This window comes from Gracilinanus agilis, chromosome 1 (assembly GCF_016433145.1).
Source record: "Gracilinanus agilis isolate LMUSP501 chromosome 1, AgileGrace, whole genome shotgun sequence".
Classification (NCBI taxonomy): Eukaryota; Metazoa; Chordata; class Mammalia; order Didelphimorphia; family Didelphidae; genus Gracilinanus; species Gracilinanus agilis.
The window spans coordinates 268,098,175-268,114,406 of record NC_058130.1 but is presented as its reverse complement, the minus strand read 5'-3'; the positions used below and the strand labels follow the sequence as shown (position 1 = coordinate 268,114,406).

The following is a 16,232-nucleotide window of genomic DNA, read 5'->3' as shown; positions in this document are numbered from 1 at the left end:
CTAACTAAAGAGTACTAACCAGCTTGATCCCAGGAACCAAAGAGAAAGAGGGAGGAGTTACAGCCAATAATAATTACCATGCAAACATGGAGGCGCAGGAGAGATTAAAGGGAATTTTAGGAAAAATGAGGAACTTTTGGTGGATGAAATCCAAGGTTCAAAATTTCCATTTATACATTGATCTATTGTTGTCCTGCCTGATCCAACTGTTGCAAAACTCAGCTAAGAGAGAGTTGGATTTTTTCCCCCAAAAAGGATATTTAATGAAAAAAATGAAAAAAGACAAAATTAATCATGGACAAGTTTAAAAATATATTTACTTTTGGTGTTTACTCATCAAATTTAAAAGCTAGTCATAACAAAATAAACCCACAGAAGTCAAAAGCATTTCTATATATTCCCAACACATCTCAGCAACAAGAGTTAGAAAGAGAAATTCCATTTAAAATCACCCTAGACAATATAAGATACTTAGGAATCTATCTTCCAAGACAAACACAGGAATTATATGAATACAACTACAAAACACTTTACATGCAATTAAAACTAGATCTAAACAGTTGGAAAAACATTAATTGCTCATGGGTAGGACAAGCTAACATAATAAAAATGACCATCCTACCCAAATTAATTTACTTGTTTAGTGCCATACCTATCAAACCTACGAAGAAAGTATTTTACTGAATTAGAAAAAAAAACTATAACAAAGTTCATTTGGAAGAACAAAAGATTAAGAATATCAAGGGAAATAATGAAAAAACAATATGAAGGAAGGTGGCCTAGCAGTACCAGACCTTAAACTGTACTATAAAGCAGTAGTCTTCAAAACAATATGGTACTGGTGAAGAGACAGAAGGGAGGATCAGTAGAATAGACTTGGGGTAAGTGACCTCAGCAAGACAGTCTATGATAAACCCAAAGAGCCCAGCTTATGGGACAAAGACCCACTATTTGACAAAAACTGCTGGGAAAATTGGAAAACGGTATGGGAGAAATTGGGTCTAGATCAACATCTCACACCCTACACCAAGATAAATTCAGAATGGGTGAACAACTTGAATATAAAGAAGGAAACTATAAGTTAGGTGAGTACCGAATAGTATACTTGTCAGATCTCTGGGAAAGGAAAGATTTTAAAACGAAGCAAAGAGTTAGAAAAAAATTATAAAATGCAAAATAAATAATTTTGATTACATTAAATTAAAAAGGGTTTATGCAAACAAAACCAATGCAACCAAAAAGCAACAAATGGGGGAAAATTCTTTATAACAAAAATCTCTGACAAAGGTCTAATTACTCAAATATATAAGGAGCTAAAATCAATTGTACAAAAAATCAAGCCATTCCCCAATTGATAAATGGGCAAGGGACATGAATAGGCAATTTTTAGATAAAGAAATCAAAACTATCAACAAACACATGAAAAAGTGTGTTCTAAATTTCTTATAATTAGAGAAATACAGATCAAAACAACTCTGAGGTACCACCTCACACCTAGCAGATTAGCTAACATGACAGCAAAGGAAAGCAATAAATGTTGGAGGGGATGTGGCAAAATTGAGACATTAATGCATTGCTGGTGGAGTTGTGAATTAATTGATCCAACCATTCTGGATGGCAATTTGGAACTATGCCCAAAGGGCTATAAAAGACTGTCTGCTCTTTGATCCAGCCATACCACTGCTGAGTTTATACCCCAAAGAGATCATAGGGAAAAGACTTGTACAAAAATATTTATAGCCACGCTCTTTGTGGTGGCAAAAAATTGGAAAATTTATGTCCTTCAATTGGGGAATGGCTGAACAAATCGTGTGATGGAATACTATTGTGCTGAAAGGAATAATAAACTGGAGGAATTCCATGTGAACTGGAATGACCTCCAGGAATTGATGCAGAGTGAAAGGAGCAGAACCAGGAGAACATTATACACAGAGACTGATACACTGTGGTACAATCGAATGTAATGGACTTCTCTACTAGCAGCAATGTAGTGATCCAGGATAATTCTGAGGGACTTAAGAGAAAGAACACTATCCACATTCAGAGGAAGAACTGTGGGAGTAGAAACACTGAAAAAAAACAACTGCTTGAACACATGGGTTGATGGGGATATTATTGGGGGTGTAGATGCTAAACAAATCACCCTAGTGCAACTAGCAATAATATGGAAATAGGTCTAGATTAATGATACATGTAAAACCCAGTGGAATTGTGCATCGGCTATGGGGAGGGGAGGAGTGGTTTGGGGGAGAGGGAAAGAACATGAATTATGTAACCACGGAAATATTTTTTAAATAAAAAATAATTTAAAAATATATGACAAAAAATAAAAGCTAGTCATAGATAATAGTGGAAGATACGTGACAAAAAAATAAAAGCTAGTCATAGATAATAGTGGAAGACCTGATGAAATCAGTATTTTAGGAAATGATATAGATTGGAAAAGGGAGTATTGACAGAGTTGAGAACCTTGATATTTGGATTAGCTTTTAATCTTGTATAAGAATAATTTTCCTTTAAGGCAAAGTTATGGTAATGGCATGAGAGGAAGTAATACAGCCTAGATTCCTTATCCCACCAAATTCCAATTGGGAAAGTCCTCCCTCAAAAGTCACAAATCATTTTTCTAACCAAGGCAGCTTAGGAAGACAGAAATCTGTAGACACTGGGGATGGGATCTTTCTTGGTGTACCCATCAATATAGAGTATTCCATCACTGAGGGACTAAAAATGAGTGGATACTGGGCACCAGGGCAAAAATAGACACCAGGAAGTCCATGAAGTAGCTCTAGGTTCAGAAATTGGTGCATTTTGAGAGTTGGACACCCACTACCCAATTCCAGGTCAGAGATACAAGACAGAGAATAGCTGTGTGCTGAGAACAAGTGACAAGTTCCAGAAATGTAGCTGTGTGGCTCTCATCCCAGGAACAGAGAGGCAACTTGGTTCTAACCTTTAGCCCAGCATATAAACTGGTAATAGAATAACCAGGACAAGAATCCCAGACCAGTTACTCTAATGTTCCTAACTGCCCAGCAGATTAATACTGATTGTGTCCAACTGCAGTCTCTTGGGTCAGGAACTTACAGAGCTTAGGCCATAAGGGCAGTAAACAGACATTACCTTGGCTCACACCACTTTGGGAACACAGAAAGCTTGCAGGCTTCCAGCTTGATGTATAAAAACAACAGAAGAACATAAGAGGTTAGGCCAGATAACTTCCCCAGAAGTGAACAGAGCTTGCACTTACCATAAAGTCCAAAGACAGGAAGTAGGCTGGTAGAATAAGGAAAGAATCCCACCATAAAAGGTTATTATGGTGACAAGGAAGCTCAAAAAACAAATATAGAAGAGAACATCTACAAGCAAAGACTCAAAGAATGATGTAGCTTGGATACAAGCCCAATAAAAGCTTTTTATCAATTATTTATTTGTGTTTTTTGTTTTATTTTTTTTAACTATTTTTCCATGTTTCCATGATTCATTTTCTTTCCCCTCTTCCCTTCCCACTCCCAGAGCTGATAAGCAATTCCATTGGGTTGTACAAATGTTATCATTTGATACCTATTTTCACATTAATCATTTTTACCATAGAGCATATAAACAACTGCTAAGTCATGTCATAAGTCTTTCTTTTGCATTTCTACACCCATGGTTCTTTCTCTCAATGTGGATTGCATTCTTTCTTTTAAGTCCTTCAGAAATGTCCTGTATTGTATTGTTACTAATAGTAAAGTCCATTACATTAGGTAGTTCCGCAGTGTTTCACTTTCAGTGTACAATGTTCTTTTGGTTCTGCTCATTTCACACTGCAGCAGTTCTTGGAGGTCTTTCTATTTCATATAGAAATCCTCCAGTTCATCACTCCTTACAGCACAATAATATTCCATCACCATAAGATACCACACTTTGTTCAGCCTTTCCCCAATCGAGGGATATCCTCTCATTTTCCAAGTTTTTTGCCACCACAAAGAGCACAGCCATGAATATTTTTGTACAAACATTTTTTCATTATTATCTCTTTGGGGTACAAAGCTAATAATTGTATTGTTGGATCAAAGGGTATGCGTTCTTTAAAAACCCTTTCTGCATAATTCCAAATTGCCTTCCAGAATGCCAACAAGAGATTTTTTAAATGACTTTATGAACCAAATGCTAGTGAGTAGGGGAAAGAACAATTTCTTTCTGCCTTTTTTGATCTGATATTGATTATAATAGTGAACATTATAAAAAAAGAATGAATTATTGATTAATCTGTTCTTTCTAGACTTTGTGAACTTGGTTGATAAAATAAGTGTCAGTTCTATTAGTATTAGCAGGTTTAAAATATTTTTTTATTTCTACCCTCCTTTTATTTCCATGATCAAATGTTAGTTTTCCTGTTTGGTATTAATGGCCTTTACAACCTGGTTTCAGTCTTCTTTTCTAGTCTTCTTATACATTATTCTCTGAAGAGAATTCTCTCTTATGCCTGATTAGTTGTATTCTTAGCACAATTTCTGGCACATAGAGGGCAATTAATAAATGCTTCTTGACTTAGATAATAGGATTGTTGCATATCTCCCACCTCTGCCTAGCTCTCTTGCATTTCAAATGACCAGAAGCAGTGACTGGAGAATTATGGTGGCTACTTAATAAGCTGATCTTTTAAAAAGATTAGGGGGAAAATATAAAATAATTTCATCCATAAGTTGAGGCATATCTGTTTTTTTATAAACCGAAATTATTCAGTTTGGAGGAGAAAAGGCCGAAGCATGACTGGGAGCCACAAGATATCTTGAATTGCAAGTGACCTTTTAGTCTAATTTATATCTAACAAGAGTCTCTTAAAAATCAATATCATCATTATCAACATCATAACTTGCATTTATATGCTGCCTTTAAGGTTTGCAACATGTTTTAATGATAACTCATTTAATTCACCATGTGCTTATTCAATCCAATAAAAAAAAATTCCATTTTGGCATAGTTCTAGGTGTCGGTGTTTTTTGTTTTTTGTTTTAATTTTTGCATCTTCTACCCCTTATTCCTAGTGCTGCCCTCTAGGGCCAAATTGAATGAATTATTATTCTATAAGACAGCCTTTCAGATACTTGAAAACAGTTATTATATACTCTTTTTCTGGGCAAAGTATTCCTAATTCCTTCAACTTCTCATCATATAGTGAGTTCTTGCTTTAAGCAGTTTGGTCTCTTCTTCCTGAATATTCTTCAGATTATTAGTACTCTTCCTAAAATGTAACACTCAGTACCGAGCTTTACTATTCTACATATGGTTTAACTAGGGCAGAGACAAATGGAATTGGAATCTCCTTTGTTCCAGATGCTGTAACTGTTAATACAGCACAAAGTGTTGATTGGCCATACTTTTATGAAGACTTTTTGAACCTAAGGGTAAAACACCATACATTTATTTGTTCTTATTATATAGCATAGTAAATTTAGCTCATCCTTACATGTCATTATTTTTTTTTATTTTGAGTCTGTCATTCAGCTTGTTACTTATATTCCCATTTAGTGTTACCTACAAATTTGATAAACCTATCCATCTGTGTTTTTATCCAAGTCAATACTAAAAATGTTGATCAATATGGGGCCACAGAGAAAAGGAAAAATGGCTTTTTATGATCTCTTCTTTCTTTTTTTTTCTTTGTAAAGATACTTTATTTTACCAGTTTTGTGTAATAACAATTTTACACGTCTTCTGAAGTTATATGATCCAAAATGTCTCCTCCCCTCTTCCTAGAGATGGTAAACAACTTGATCTGTGTTATACATCTATTATCATGCAAACTATATTTCCATATTCATTTTTGTGAGAGAATAATCATTTAAAACCAAACCCTCAAAATAAAAACCCAAATAAACTAAAGTAAAAATAGATAGTATGCTTTGATCTTCATTCCAATTCCCAACAGTTCTTTCTCTGGAGGTGGATAACATTCTTTGTCATAAATCCTTCAGAATTGACCTGAATGATTCCTTCTTTCTTTTCTAGATGTTCACAAATCATTCTTTTGAAATTATATTTCAGAATTTTACCAGAAGTTGAAGTTAGGCTTACCAGCTCATATTTTACCCATTAGATTTCTTTTCTGAAATTTGGAGCAACCTTGCCTTTATTTTATTTTATTCAAATCCCCAGTTGCCAAAATCTTTTATTCAGATGGACAATTTCTTAGTAATTACATATGCCAGTTCTTTTATTACCAAGGATTTAGATAACTTGATTGCAATGAATTAGGAGCTCATATAATGGCTAATTCATAAAAAAGTCTTTTTATCTTTTGAATGTAAGTTTTCCTTTTACTTCTAATCTTCATGCACATTTTGTTCTCCCACAGATCTAAAAATTTGTTCTGTCTTCAGACTCTCTTACTTAGAGGTTAATCATTTCACTCAATATCTCTTCTTTCTATTCAGCATCTTTTGGATAGATTCTGAAGATACTCAGAATCACAAAACTAGGGATAAAAATCAGTGTAAAATAAGCAGAATAAAAATCCCAAATATTCAGAGTTAAAAATGGAAGGATATGTGGGATACTGCAAGCTACAATTTGGGAGAACAATAAAAATATGTGTTATACTGTGAAGAAATTTTCCAAAATTTGGCCAAAATATTTCTCCTATATTTGGTGTCTTTGGCAAATCCAAGCCATAATCTTGTTTTTAATACTCTTCAGGATTTTACTACAAAATCTTAATTCTACCATGTCAACTCTGAAGTAGTAACAATTATAGAAACATACCTTTGAATTAATATGGTTACTTAATTTTTTCCTAGACTACTTTGGATTTTTTAGTATTAGAAAGTGCCACCAGGGCCAAAAAAAAAAATGCTTGACAAATGTTTGACTACTTTAACTAAAAGTTCTTGTCCTCTCCCCTTCCTTCCCCCATTCCCCCGAGAGTAATATTTGCTAATCAGTTTTGTTACATTTAGGCACATTACATTATCTGCATTCATTAGGATTAAAGTAAATATAGCACAAAAACTTCCTTTTGATATTTCTGTGGTATATTTTAAATAATTGGGTGCATTGCAGTCTAGATTTAGTCCTAAATATTTTTTTCATGTAGATTTAAGATGAGTTAAATCTCCCATGAAGTTTTTATGTTTAACTTTAAAGTTATATAAGTCTATGGGGATAACTGGGTAGCTCAGGAGATTGAGAGCCAGGCCTAGAGACAAGGGTCCTAGGTTCAAATGTGACCTCAGACACTTCCTAGCTGTGTGACCCTGGGTAAGTCACTTAATCCCCATTGCCTAGTCCCTATTGCTTCTGCCTTGGAACCAATACATAGTATTGATTCTAAAGTAGAAGGTAAGGGATTGAAAAAGTTATACAAACCTAAAATATCACATTTTCAGGTATGTCCAGTGTCAAAATTACATTGGTAGCCAAATTTATTTCATATTGTCTTCTAGGATCCAAAGCATTAAAAAAAATTTTTTTCTGAAAAAATGATCCCATCAGTCATTTCTAAGAAAAGTTAGCTGGGGGGCAGCTGGGTAGCTCAGAGGATTGAGAGTCAGGCCTAGAGACGGGGGAGGTCCTAGGTTCAGATCTGGCCTCAGACACTTCGCAGCTGTGTGACCCTGGGCAAGTCACTTGACCCCCATTGCCCACCCTTACCACTCTTCCACCAAGGAGCCAATACACAGAAGTTAAGGGTTTAAAAAAAAGAAAAGAAAAGAAAAGTTAGCTGGGAATACACTGTTCAAAAGAAATGAGACTTTTAAATGATTTTTAAAATCACTTTCCTCTTCTAAATAACTCCCAACTTCTGATCTCTCTTTTCTGACAAATAAGTGAAGTTAACATCTCCTCCTCTGGTTTTCCTCCCCCCCCCCCATTAACATTTAACCATGCCTGACAAAAGTTAAAAGTGGTCACTGTGTTATATTGATCCGATTCTTTCAATTGTATTTCTTTTCTTGGTCGTAGTCATTGTATAAAATATTCTCTTGGTTCTGCTTTATTTGCTCTATCAGTTGGCACTCCATCATCCACTGAGCCATCTGCCTGACCTTGAATTGTATTTCTAAAAGGGTACCTTACTTTTAAATATTAAAACATAACAAATGTTTTTTCACATCCTCCTGTTAATATATTTATCTTTAAATGAGTAAAAAGAATAATGTATCTTTCAACTATATTAACATACTTCTGAAATGACAATTCTTAGGTACAATACAATTTTATTGTAGTGTTTATATAGAAAAACCAGTAGCAAATATTGTTTAATAGACTGTACTTTAATAGTATTTTATCATAACAATTTATCAAGTAATTCCACATCTGATAACATCTTATCATTACAAAAATCCTGTAAGATAAACTATGTAGGAATTATTGTCTTTGTTTTACAGGGTAGGAAATTAAAATTGAAGCTCAGGTGTTAGATTGTCTAAATTCACTAAGCTTTGAAGGGACAGACCAAAGTTTTCTCATATTCCTAAAGTTAATTTAAAAAAAAAAACAGGTATGTTGATTTTTTTAGGAGGTATCTGGAAGTACTTGAAAAGGATTTGAAATAATACTGGAATTTTTGACTCATATTGTAGCTTAATGAACTAGAATCTCAGACTGTGGCCAGTAAGAGGAAACTGTCTTACTGGGCTATAGTGGGATAAGTTAAGGAAATAAATTTACGTGGTCTCATCTCTCTTTTTTTTTTTTTTTTGGTCTTTTCCAGGCTCATATTAAATTTCCTATTGACTATCCATATTCACCACCTACCTTCAGATTCCTGACCAAAATGTGGCATCCTAACATTTATGAGGTAAAGTAACTGCTACCACAAGTTTCTTTAAAGATTTTCCTGTTGTATTTTTCCTCAGGAAAAAATGGCCTTAAGTTGTAATAGTTATTAATAGTTCTTCATAGGAATTGTCATTAAGTCAATATACTTTGAGTAAACAACCTAGAAATGAGGGTAATATTTTCAGAGTTCATTGAGTGTTCTGTTCGGAATTTGTCTTTATAAAATTTTGCCTTTTAACATTTATCTATCCTTCAATATAAACACTTAGGTATTAGCAATTAAACTTTTATTTAGAAAGACATAAATGCATTTTTCTATCTATCCTCTGACTTCATAGTGAAGCAAAGATGATCCTGTGGCTCTGACTTGAAATTTAGCTTTTTTTGGAGGGGAAATTTCCTAGTCCAAATAGACTGGCCTCCATTAAAGGAGTTGTTGGTGAGCAATTAGAGAGCCACTTTTGTAAGAAATCCAAAGTGAAGTTCTGTGGGACTGTCAATTACAATAGAAGATTAATGCCATTTTTCCAAGGAGGATATGTGAAGCAGTAGAAAACTTTTTTGTTGCATACATTTTACCATTCTCCAATATTTTTGAGATAGATACTAAGTCACACAATATGTCCTAGTACAAATTGACAAGTCAAATGCAGAGACATTTATTTAATTGAAGTACAGAAAAATTTTCTATCAAATATACTGTCCCCAAAGGGAATGTACTTCCTTCCTTAGGAGATAGATTGCCTGCCCTACTGAGGTCTGCAAGCTGAAATTTAATAGTCATTTGTCACAAATATTGTAGATGACATTCTGGTTCAAGTACATATTGGACTAGATAGTTTTGAGGTCTCTCCCAGTGCCAAGATTCTGTGAATTTTATCTCCAAAGTTTCTTCCAGCTAATTCTGCATTTCAGTCTGAAAAGTACTTCTAATACAATCCCTGTCCATTTTTTGGGGGGCGGTGGGTGGGGGGAACACAAATTGTTTTGACATATTAGGTTCTGCCAATCAAGGTTCTGCCACAAAATACATTCCCTAGGGGCAACTAGATGGCTTAGTGGATTGAGAGACCGACCTAGAGACAGGAGTTCCTAGGTTCAAATCTGACCTCAGATACTTCCTAGCTGTTCGACCCTAGGCAAGTCACTTAACCCCAGTAGCCTAGCACTTACTGCTCTGCTGCCCTGGAATCAATATATAGTATTGATTCTAAGATGGAAGGTAAGGTTTTTTTTAAAAAAAAAAATACATTCCCCAAAAACATTTTAGCAAAACCACCAAATCGAAGAACTTTAGTAATAAAATGTTATTTTCTGCTTTTGTAGTTAAAAATAAGGATAAAGAGACAGCTAGAATAGTTCAGTGGATAGAGGCCCAGGCCTGGAGATGGGAGGATTTGTGTTCAAATCTGGCCTTAGACACTTCCTAACTCTGTGACCCTGGAGAAGTCATTTAACTCCAGTTGCCTAGCCCTTATTGCTCTTCTGCCTTGGCAGTGATACTCAGTATAAAAAAAAAAAAAAAGATAAGGCTGGATAAAAGAAAAAGGATACATGCTTTTAACTTTATTAATCTTGCTATTGACATTATCTGTTGATGTCCTGAGTTTTGTCACCTTTGTTTATAGAATTGTTGTTATTTTGTGTGCTCTTTTTTTGGATGCAACTTTTTTTATTTTTACTAAGATTATTCTAAAAAATAACTTTTCAGGTGAAAAGGTAAAAAAATTTATTTTTTCCGTCTCTTCTCCCATTGGAAGAAGAAAGAAAAAAAATTTCTATTTCTTGTAATAAATGTTCATAGTGAAGAAAAAAATTCCCACATTACCTTATTTATCTATCTGTTTGTTTATTTGTTTATTTATGAATAAGCCCTTACCTTCCATCTTAGAATCAATACTATATATTGGTTCCAAGGCAAAAGAGTGGTAAGGGCCAGGCAGTGGGGGGTTAAGTGACTTGCCCAGGGTCACATAGCTTGGTATTGTGTGAGGCCAGATTTGAACTTGGGACCTCCCATCTCTAGGCCTTGCTCTCAATCCACTGAGCCACCCAGCTGTCCCCCAACATTACTTTTTCCCCTACAGTAAATAATGTATTTCATCACTCCCTGCCTTCTTTACATCTGTTTTTTTTTAATTTAGTCATTTTTATTTTTAACACTTATAATTTCCCAGTATCTTGTAACCCCAAAGAACCCTATCTTGTAACAAAGAAATACAGTTAAGCAAAAAAAAAGTACTTGCTAATCATTCTACACTTGTAGCCTACATTTGAATAAAATCTCTCTTTTCACTTGAGATAAGTTTGATTTGTCTGGATTTGAGGTTTATAGTTTCATAGAATTACAGTTCCTCAGAGGTTGTCGATTTTAAAACTATTATTATTATTTGAAGAGATTTGAAACTTGGAACTCATTTGAGTGAATTGACCAAGTCAGGATTAGGATTTGAGCTCATGTCTTTTGACTCTTAAGCAAAATTTATTTAATGAGCTACCAGGAGAAATTAAATAATTTAAGGTATATGAAGCACTATCTTCCCTGTTTTTTGAGGCAGTACTACTTTTATTCAGTCTTCTTGCATCATTCCCTGTAATTTTTTTGCAAATGGATTTATGCTTTAAACTCATTATTGCCCTTAAATGTGTTACTTCTTGCCATTTAGCAAGGAAATCAAAGTGCCTGTTGGTTGGGATGTTTTCTGGACCTTTTTGGGCTTCTAAACATATTTAAGAACTAATTTATGTTTGCATTATACCTTTTTCATTATTCAGAGACAACAGTTTATTTTTTTAAATACATTTTTTATGGGGGTAGCTGGATAGCTCAGTGAATTGAGAGACAGGAGGTCCTAGGTTCAAATCTGGCCTCAGATATGTCTTAGCTGTGTAACCCTAGGCAAGTCACTTAAGCCTAACCCTTACCACTCTACTGAAGCCTTGGAATCAATACACATTATTGATTCCAAGATGGAAAGTAAGGGTTTAAAAATTTTTTTAAATAAAATACATTTTAATTAATGTTTTATGTTTCATACACAACCACACTATACAACCTTCCTTTCTCCAAAGAGTCAGCCTATATGACAAATTTTAAGTGAGGAAAAAAAAGTTGACACAGTTGATTGATATATTGAAAAAGTTTGAAACCGTGTACAGTGTGTTGGTGGTTATCATATCTTTTAATTGAAGTCCTGTTTGATCTTTGTAATATTATTAAATTAAATTTTTATTTAATCAACAGCTTCTTGGTATAGATATTAAAATTAATATATAATAACTAAATATTATGTTATTATACATTTTTATTAATAATAAATAACAAAAAAGCTAACTAAAAAGGTACTAACCCAGCCTGCTTGTAAGAGCAAAAGAGGAAGAACAAGACGGAGCCTCAGAACTTATACACGCAAGCATAGGCAAAAGAGAAAGGAATTTTGGGTAATGTAGTCTTAGGGATTTAAGATAATTCTAACTATACAGTCCCCCTGTTCCCCCCCTCCCCCCATGATTCTTTTGGAGACCAGTGTCCCCAATGGATCATGAAAACATAGTCAACTTAAAAATTACAATAATTTGTGGATAAAAGGAAAAGAGAACAAAATCAATGATTGCTACATTGACAGAAAGCCAGTTTGGGGGCAGTTCCCTTTGGCATAAAAGTATACATTCAAAACAAATGCTTTCAACCCTCCATAGTTCAATTTCACAACTCAAAAGTTCATTCTGGATCTTCCGGTGCAACATGTGGTCTCTGCAGGCATTCTCATGGTGCCTTCTCCAAACAGGTTCACTTTCTGGATTCTGGGAGGTGATCTTCTGTTCTAAATTAGACTCAAATTCAAATCAAAGTTCAGAACAATAACATAGTCCCGTCCCCCCTCCCCAGGTGGATAATAATAATAAACAGGGATCACTCAGGGATACATGGCTGAATTATAAAATATATGAATCAATTGCAAAAGAAAATTAAAACATCAAAAAATCCACATAAAAGAGAAAAAATAACTTGTGGATGAATTATAAACTATTAAAATCTTATGTCTAAGAAATCTAAGTAAAGGAAAAATAAACCTATAATAGGTCCTTGAATCAGGCCCTAATAAAAGTGATTTAAGCAATTGTGCACTTACCCATTCAGTAGCCAGGACCACAGAAAGTTTGTCACAGTATGAAAGAAAAGGGACTAGATTATAGGAGCAAATGGGAGCCAGGATCACAGCTAAAGAGGTGCTTATTAGAATGTGGTTCAGAGGAAGACCTGTTTCTGACATATGTCAAAACAGCTGCAACAACCTCGAACCCCAAACCAGTTCAAGTCCTCTTGTCTTGGCTCAGAATTTCATCAGTCCCACTGAGATTGGTTGGTCTCTTTGACCTTGTGCTTGATTGGCACTATGCAGGTTAGCTTTGTGCTTCTTTGGCACTGTGTAATGACTCTTAATATTCCTTATTCTGGAATCAGACAGAATTATTAAGCAAAGTCCCATCATTTTTTTTTAAACAATCAATGGCATTATTTCTATAGTAGAAAGATTTGGGGTATGCAATGACATTAGAAGAAATGTAATTTTAAACTTATATTACTGCAAAAAAAAAAAGATTAATGTTGATTATATGTACTTCAAAGTACTCAAATACTATATTGAAAAAGAATTTTTAAAATGCTTTAAAATTCAAAAATATATAGCTTATAATCAGTGACACACACACTGTAACAGCCAAGGAGAGGTAGAATACAAAGGGTTCTTCATGAAAAAATGAGATCTATTTTTAAACTTGGCCATGAACCACTGTGTGAATGCAAATGATTTTTATAAATAACATATATAAAAACAAAACAATAGTAGAGCAGATAATGCACATTCAAATAAAGGACCAGATTCCCAAAATTCACAATAGCCCAATTAATGACAATAGCAAACAAACCCATTATTATATAGGATTCACATGAGTTTATATATATAGCCATTTGCTGTGTGATAATTTAAAAACGTATGAACTGATGTATACTTGTCACAAATTCAACAGATATAGCAAATCTTTCAACCTTGGCAACTGCTGATGAAAACCTATTTGGGTCTAAAACATCTCCAAGAATTTAGATTATTCTGGTGGAAAAGTAGAATAAGCTGAAGAGTCAAAGTATTAAATCATCCAGAAGCCACTTGGTATCTGGGGAATGCTCCCTCTTGGGAGCTTTCTAGGGGTACCACACCCTAGGAACACCTTCCCAGTTCCTCTGGTGTGAGATTGTTATATATCTCATCCATTACATTTTTATAAATCTGGAGGTGGGGAAATATAATAATCACCTCTGCTACTAAATGGACCCTTTAAAAACAATTGAGATATTTAGCTCATTAAATTTTCCAAAGGTTGTATACAGGTTGTAACCAGTTTTTGATGAAGTCCATCCATCATCATGTATGTGACAATTAACAAAGGCAAAATAACAGAAAAGGCTGTATAAACAACATGTGACCTTGATAGTTGAGATGACAAATCCAGGATACATAAGATTTATGGGCTTTTTACAACTTGAAAATTTTTTGTATAAGATGTTCATGGGCTTTCACAATGATATGTTCAGTATAGTTAAAGGGGAAGGTACAGATAAAAAATCATATCACAGAAAGATATTAGATTAATCCAAGTAAATTAAAAAAAATATTAAACAGTAAAGCAATCAGCAATATACAATAATATAAGCAAATGACAAGGTACAGGCACTGCAGTCAAAAACCTTTTTTACCAATTCCAAAAGACTTGTTTACTATCTTGAGGGGAGAAACTGAAAATGATTAGCAGGCAATAAGCTTCCAGATCTCATTAAAGTTTCTTTCTCCTCCCCCATATATTTATACATTCAGGTTTCATTTGTCATCCATCTGAACTTCCTGATACAAGCACTGAACCATAGTGTGGATGACCCTCATAATGGGTATGGTGTGTAGAGGCTGGGTAGACCAAAATGCCAAAGGGGTGTGAGGAGATGAATTTCTCCCCTGAATCTTAAGATTAGTCAAGCTCTCAACTGCAAGGTATTCAATCAGCACAATATTAGATTAGAATTAAGCAGATCAAAACTGCACTTTTTAGCTCTACCAACTCAAACTGTTGTTTTGGAGTTTCAAGCATGCTTCCTAATGGCATTTGTCCTCAAAAAAAAAAAAAAAAAAGGAATGGGTTAGCAAAAGAATCCTGACTAGCAGGGCAAAACTTTGAGGGAGAATAGCATATATTTGCATGCGAAGGACCATGGATGTTCTGAGTCCCAAGGAAGAAGGAAAAAAAAAAACAAGCTTATTTTCCAAAACTGACTTCAAATATACTGATTTTTGGTCTATTTGCCCTCAAAAGAAATGTTAGAGGAGTCCCCTTCTTGTGAAAGAAAAAAATTCCTGAGTTGTAAGTCTCTCAGCCAGGAGTTCCAGGGTCAGCTTAAGACTTCAGCTTAAAAAATGGCTAACACAGGCTGGAAAACCCACGTGGGGTGGGGGAAGGGATTGGGGTGGAAAGATTTATACTTCACCAAGAAGGTATTTCCAAACCCCAAACATCTCTCAGTCTTCCCAGCACACTTCATTAGTGGGGAGGCTGGGGAAGGAGTGATGGGGTGAACAGCAGGCAGGCAGGGTAGCAGTAACAGCAGCAGCAGAAAGCAGATAGCGGGTGGAGCAGTGAGGAACGTTGGCTCAAGCAGATGGACATGAGAAACTGCAGTGGGAGCAGAAGCAGGACAGGGAGCAGCAGAAACAGGCGGGCTAGGAGAACACATGGCTTTGCAAATTTTTCTACTCTATTCTTTTCTCAAATATTTAAAAAAAAAAATTTTTTTTTAGAATTCTGTCCCTTCAGGTTGCCAAAAATGTAGAGAATTAAAATTAATATACAAGAACTAAATATCATATTTTTATAAATTTTTATTAATAACATTTATTATTAATAGTTTTATTAATAATAAACTAAACAGGTACTAACCTAGCCCACTTGTGAGAAGAAAAGAGGAAGAACAAAGCATAGCCTTAGAACTTATACAAAACGTGACCACGGAAACGTAGACAAAAGGAAAAGCATTCTAGGTAATATAGAAAGGAATTTTGGGTAATGTAGTTTTAGGGATTCAAAATATTTCTAACTGTACATTGGTGTATAAGCCTAGTAATAGAATGTCCGTTTCAAAGCGTTTATGAGTATTTTAGCCACTTTATTTGCATGATTCTAAACTACTTTCCAGAAGAATTTGTACCATTTCACAGCTCTACCACCAATTAATTAGTGTGCCTATCTTTCTTCAAGCCCTCCAACATTGACTATAGCTATTTTGAGCACTCTTTTTTCATATCCTTTGACCACTTATTTATTTGTTTGTTTTTTAATTGATTAATTAAGAAAATGTTTCCATGGTTGCATGATTCATGCTCTTTCCCTCCCCTCCTCTCACCCCCCCACCCCCCCAC

General features: G+C 34.6%; 1 protein-coding gene across 1 annotated transcript in view; it reads left to right on the top strand.

The window, feature by feature from the left end:
* The window catches only part of UBE2R2 (ubiquitin conjugating enzyme E2 R2), a 130,721-nt gene that overhangs the window by 82,921 nt on the left and 31,568 nt on the right, over window positions 1-16,232 (top strand). The window contains exon 2 of the mRNA XM_044661459.1: window positions 8,702-8,788. Within this exon, the coding sequence (XP_044517394.1) occupies window positions 8,702-8,788 (87 nt within the window). The remainder of the gene's footprint in view (window positions 1-8,701; window positions 8,789-16,232) is intronic.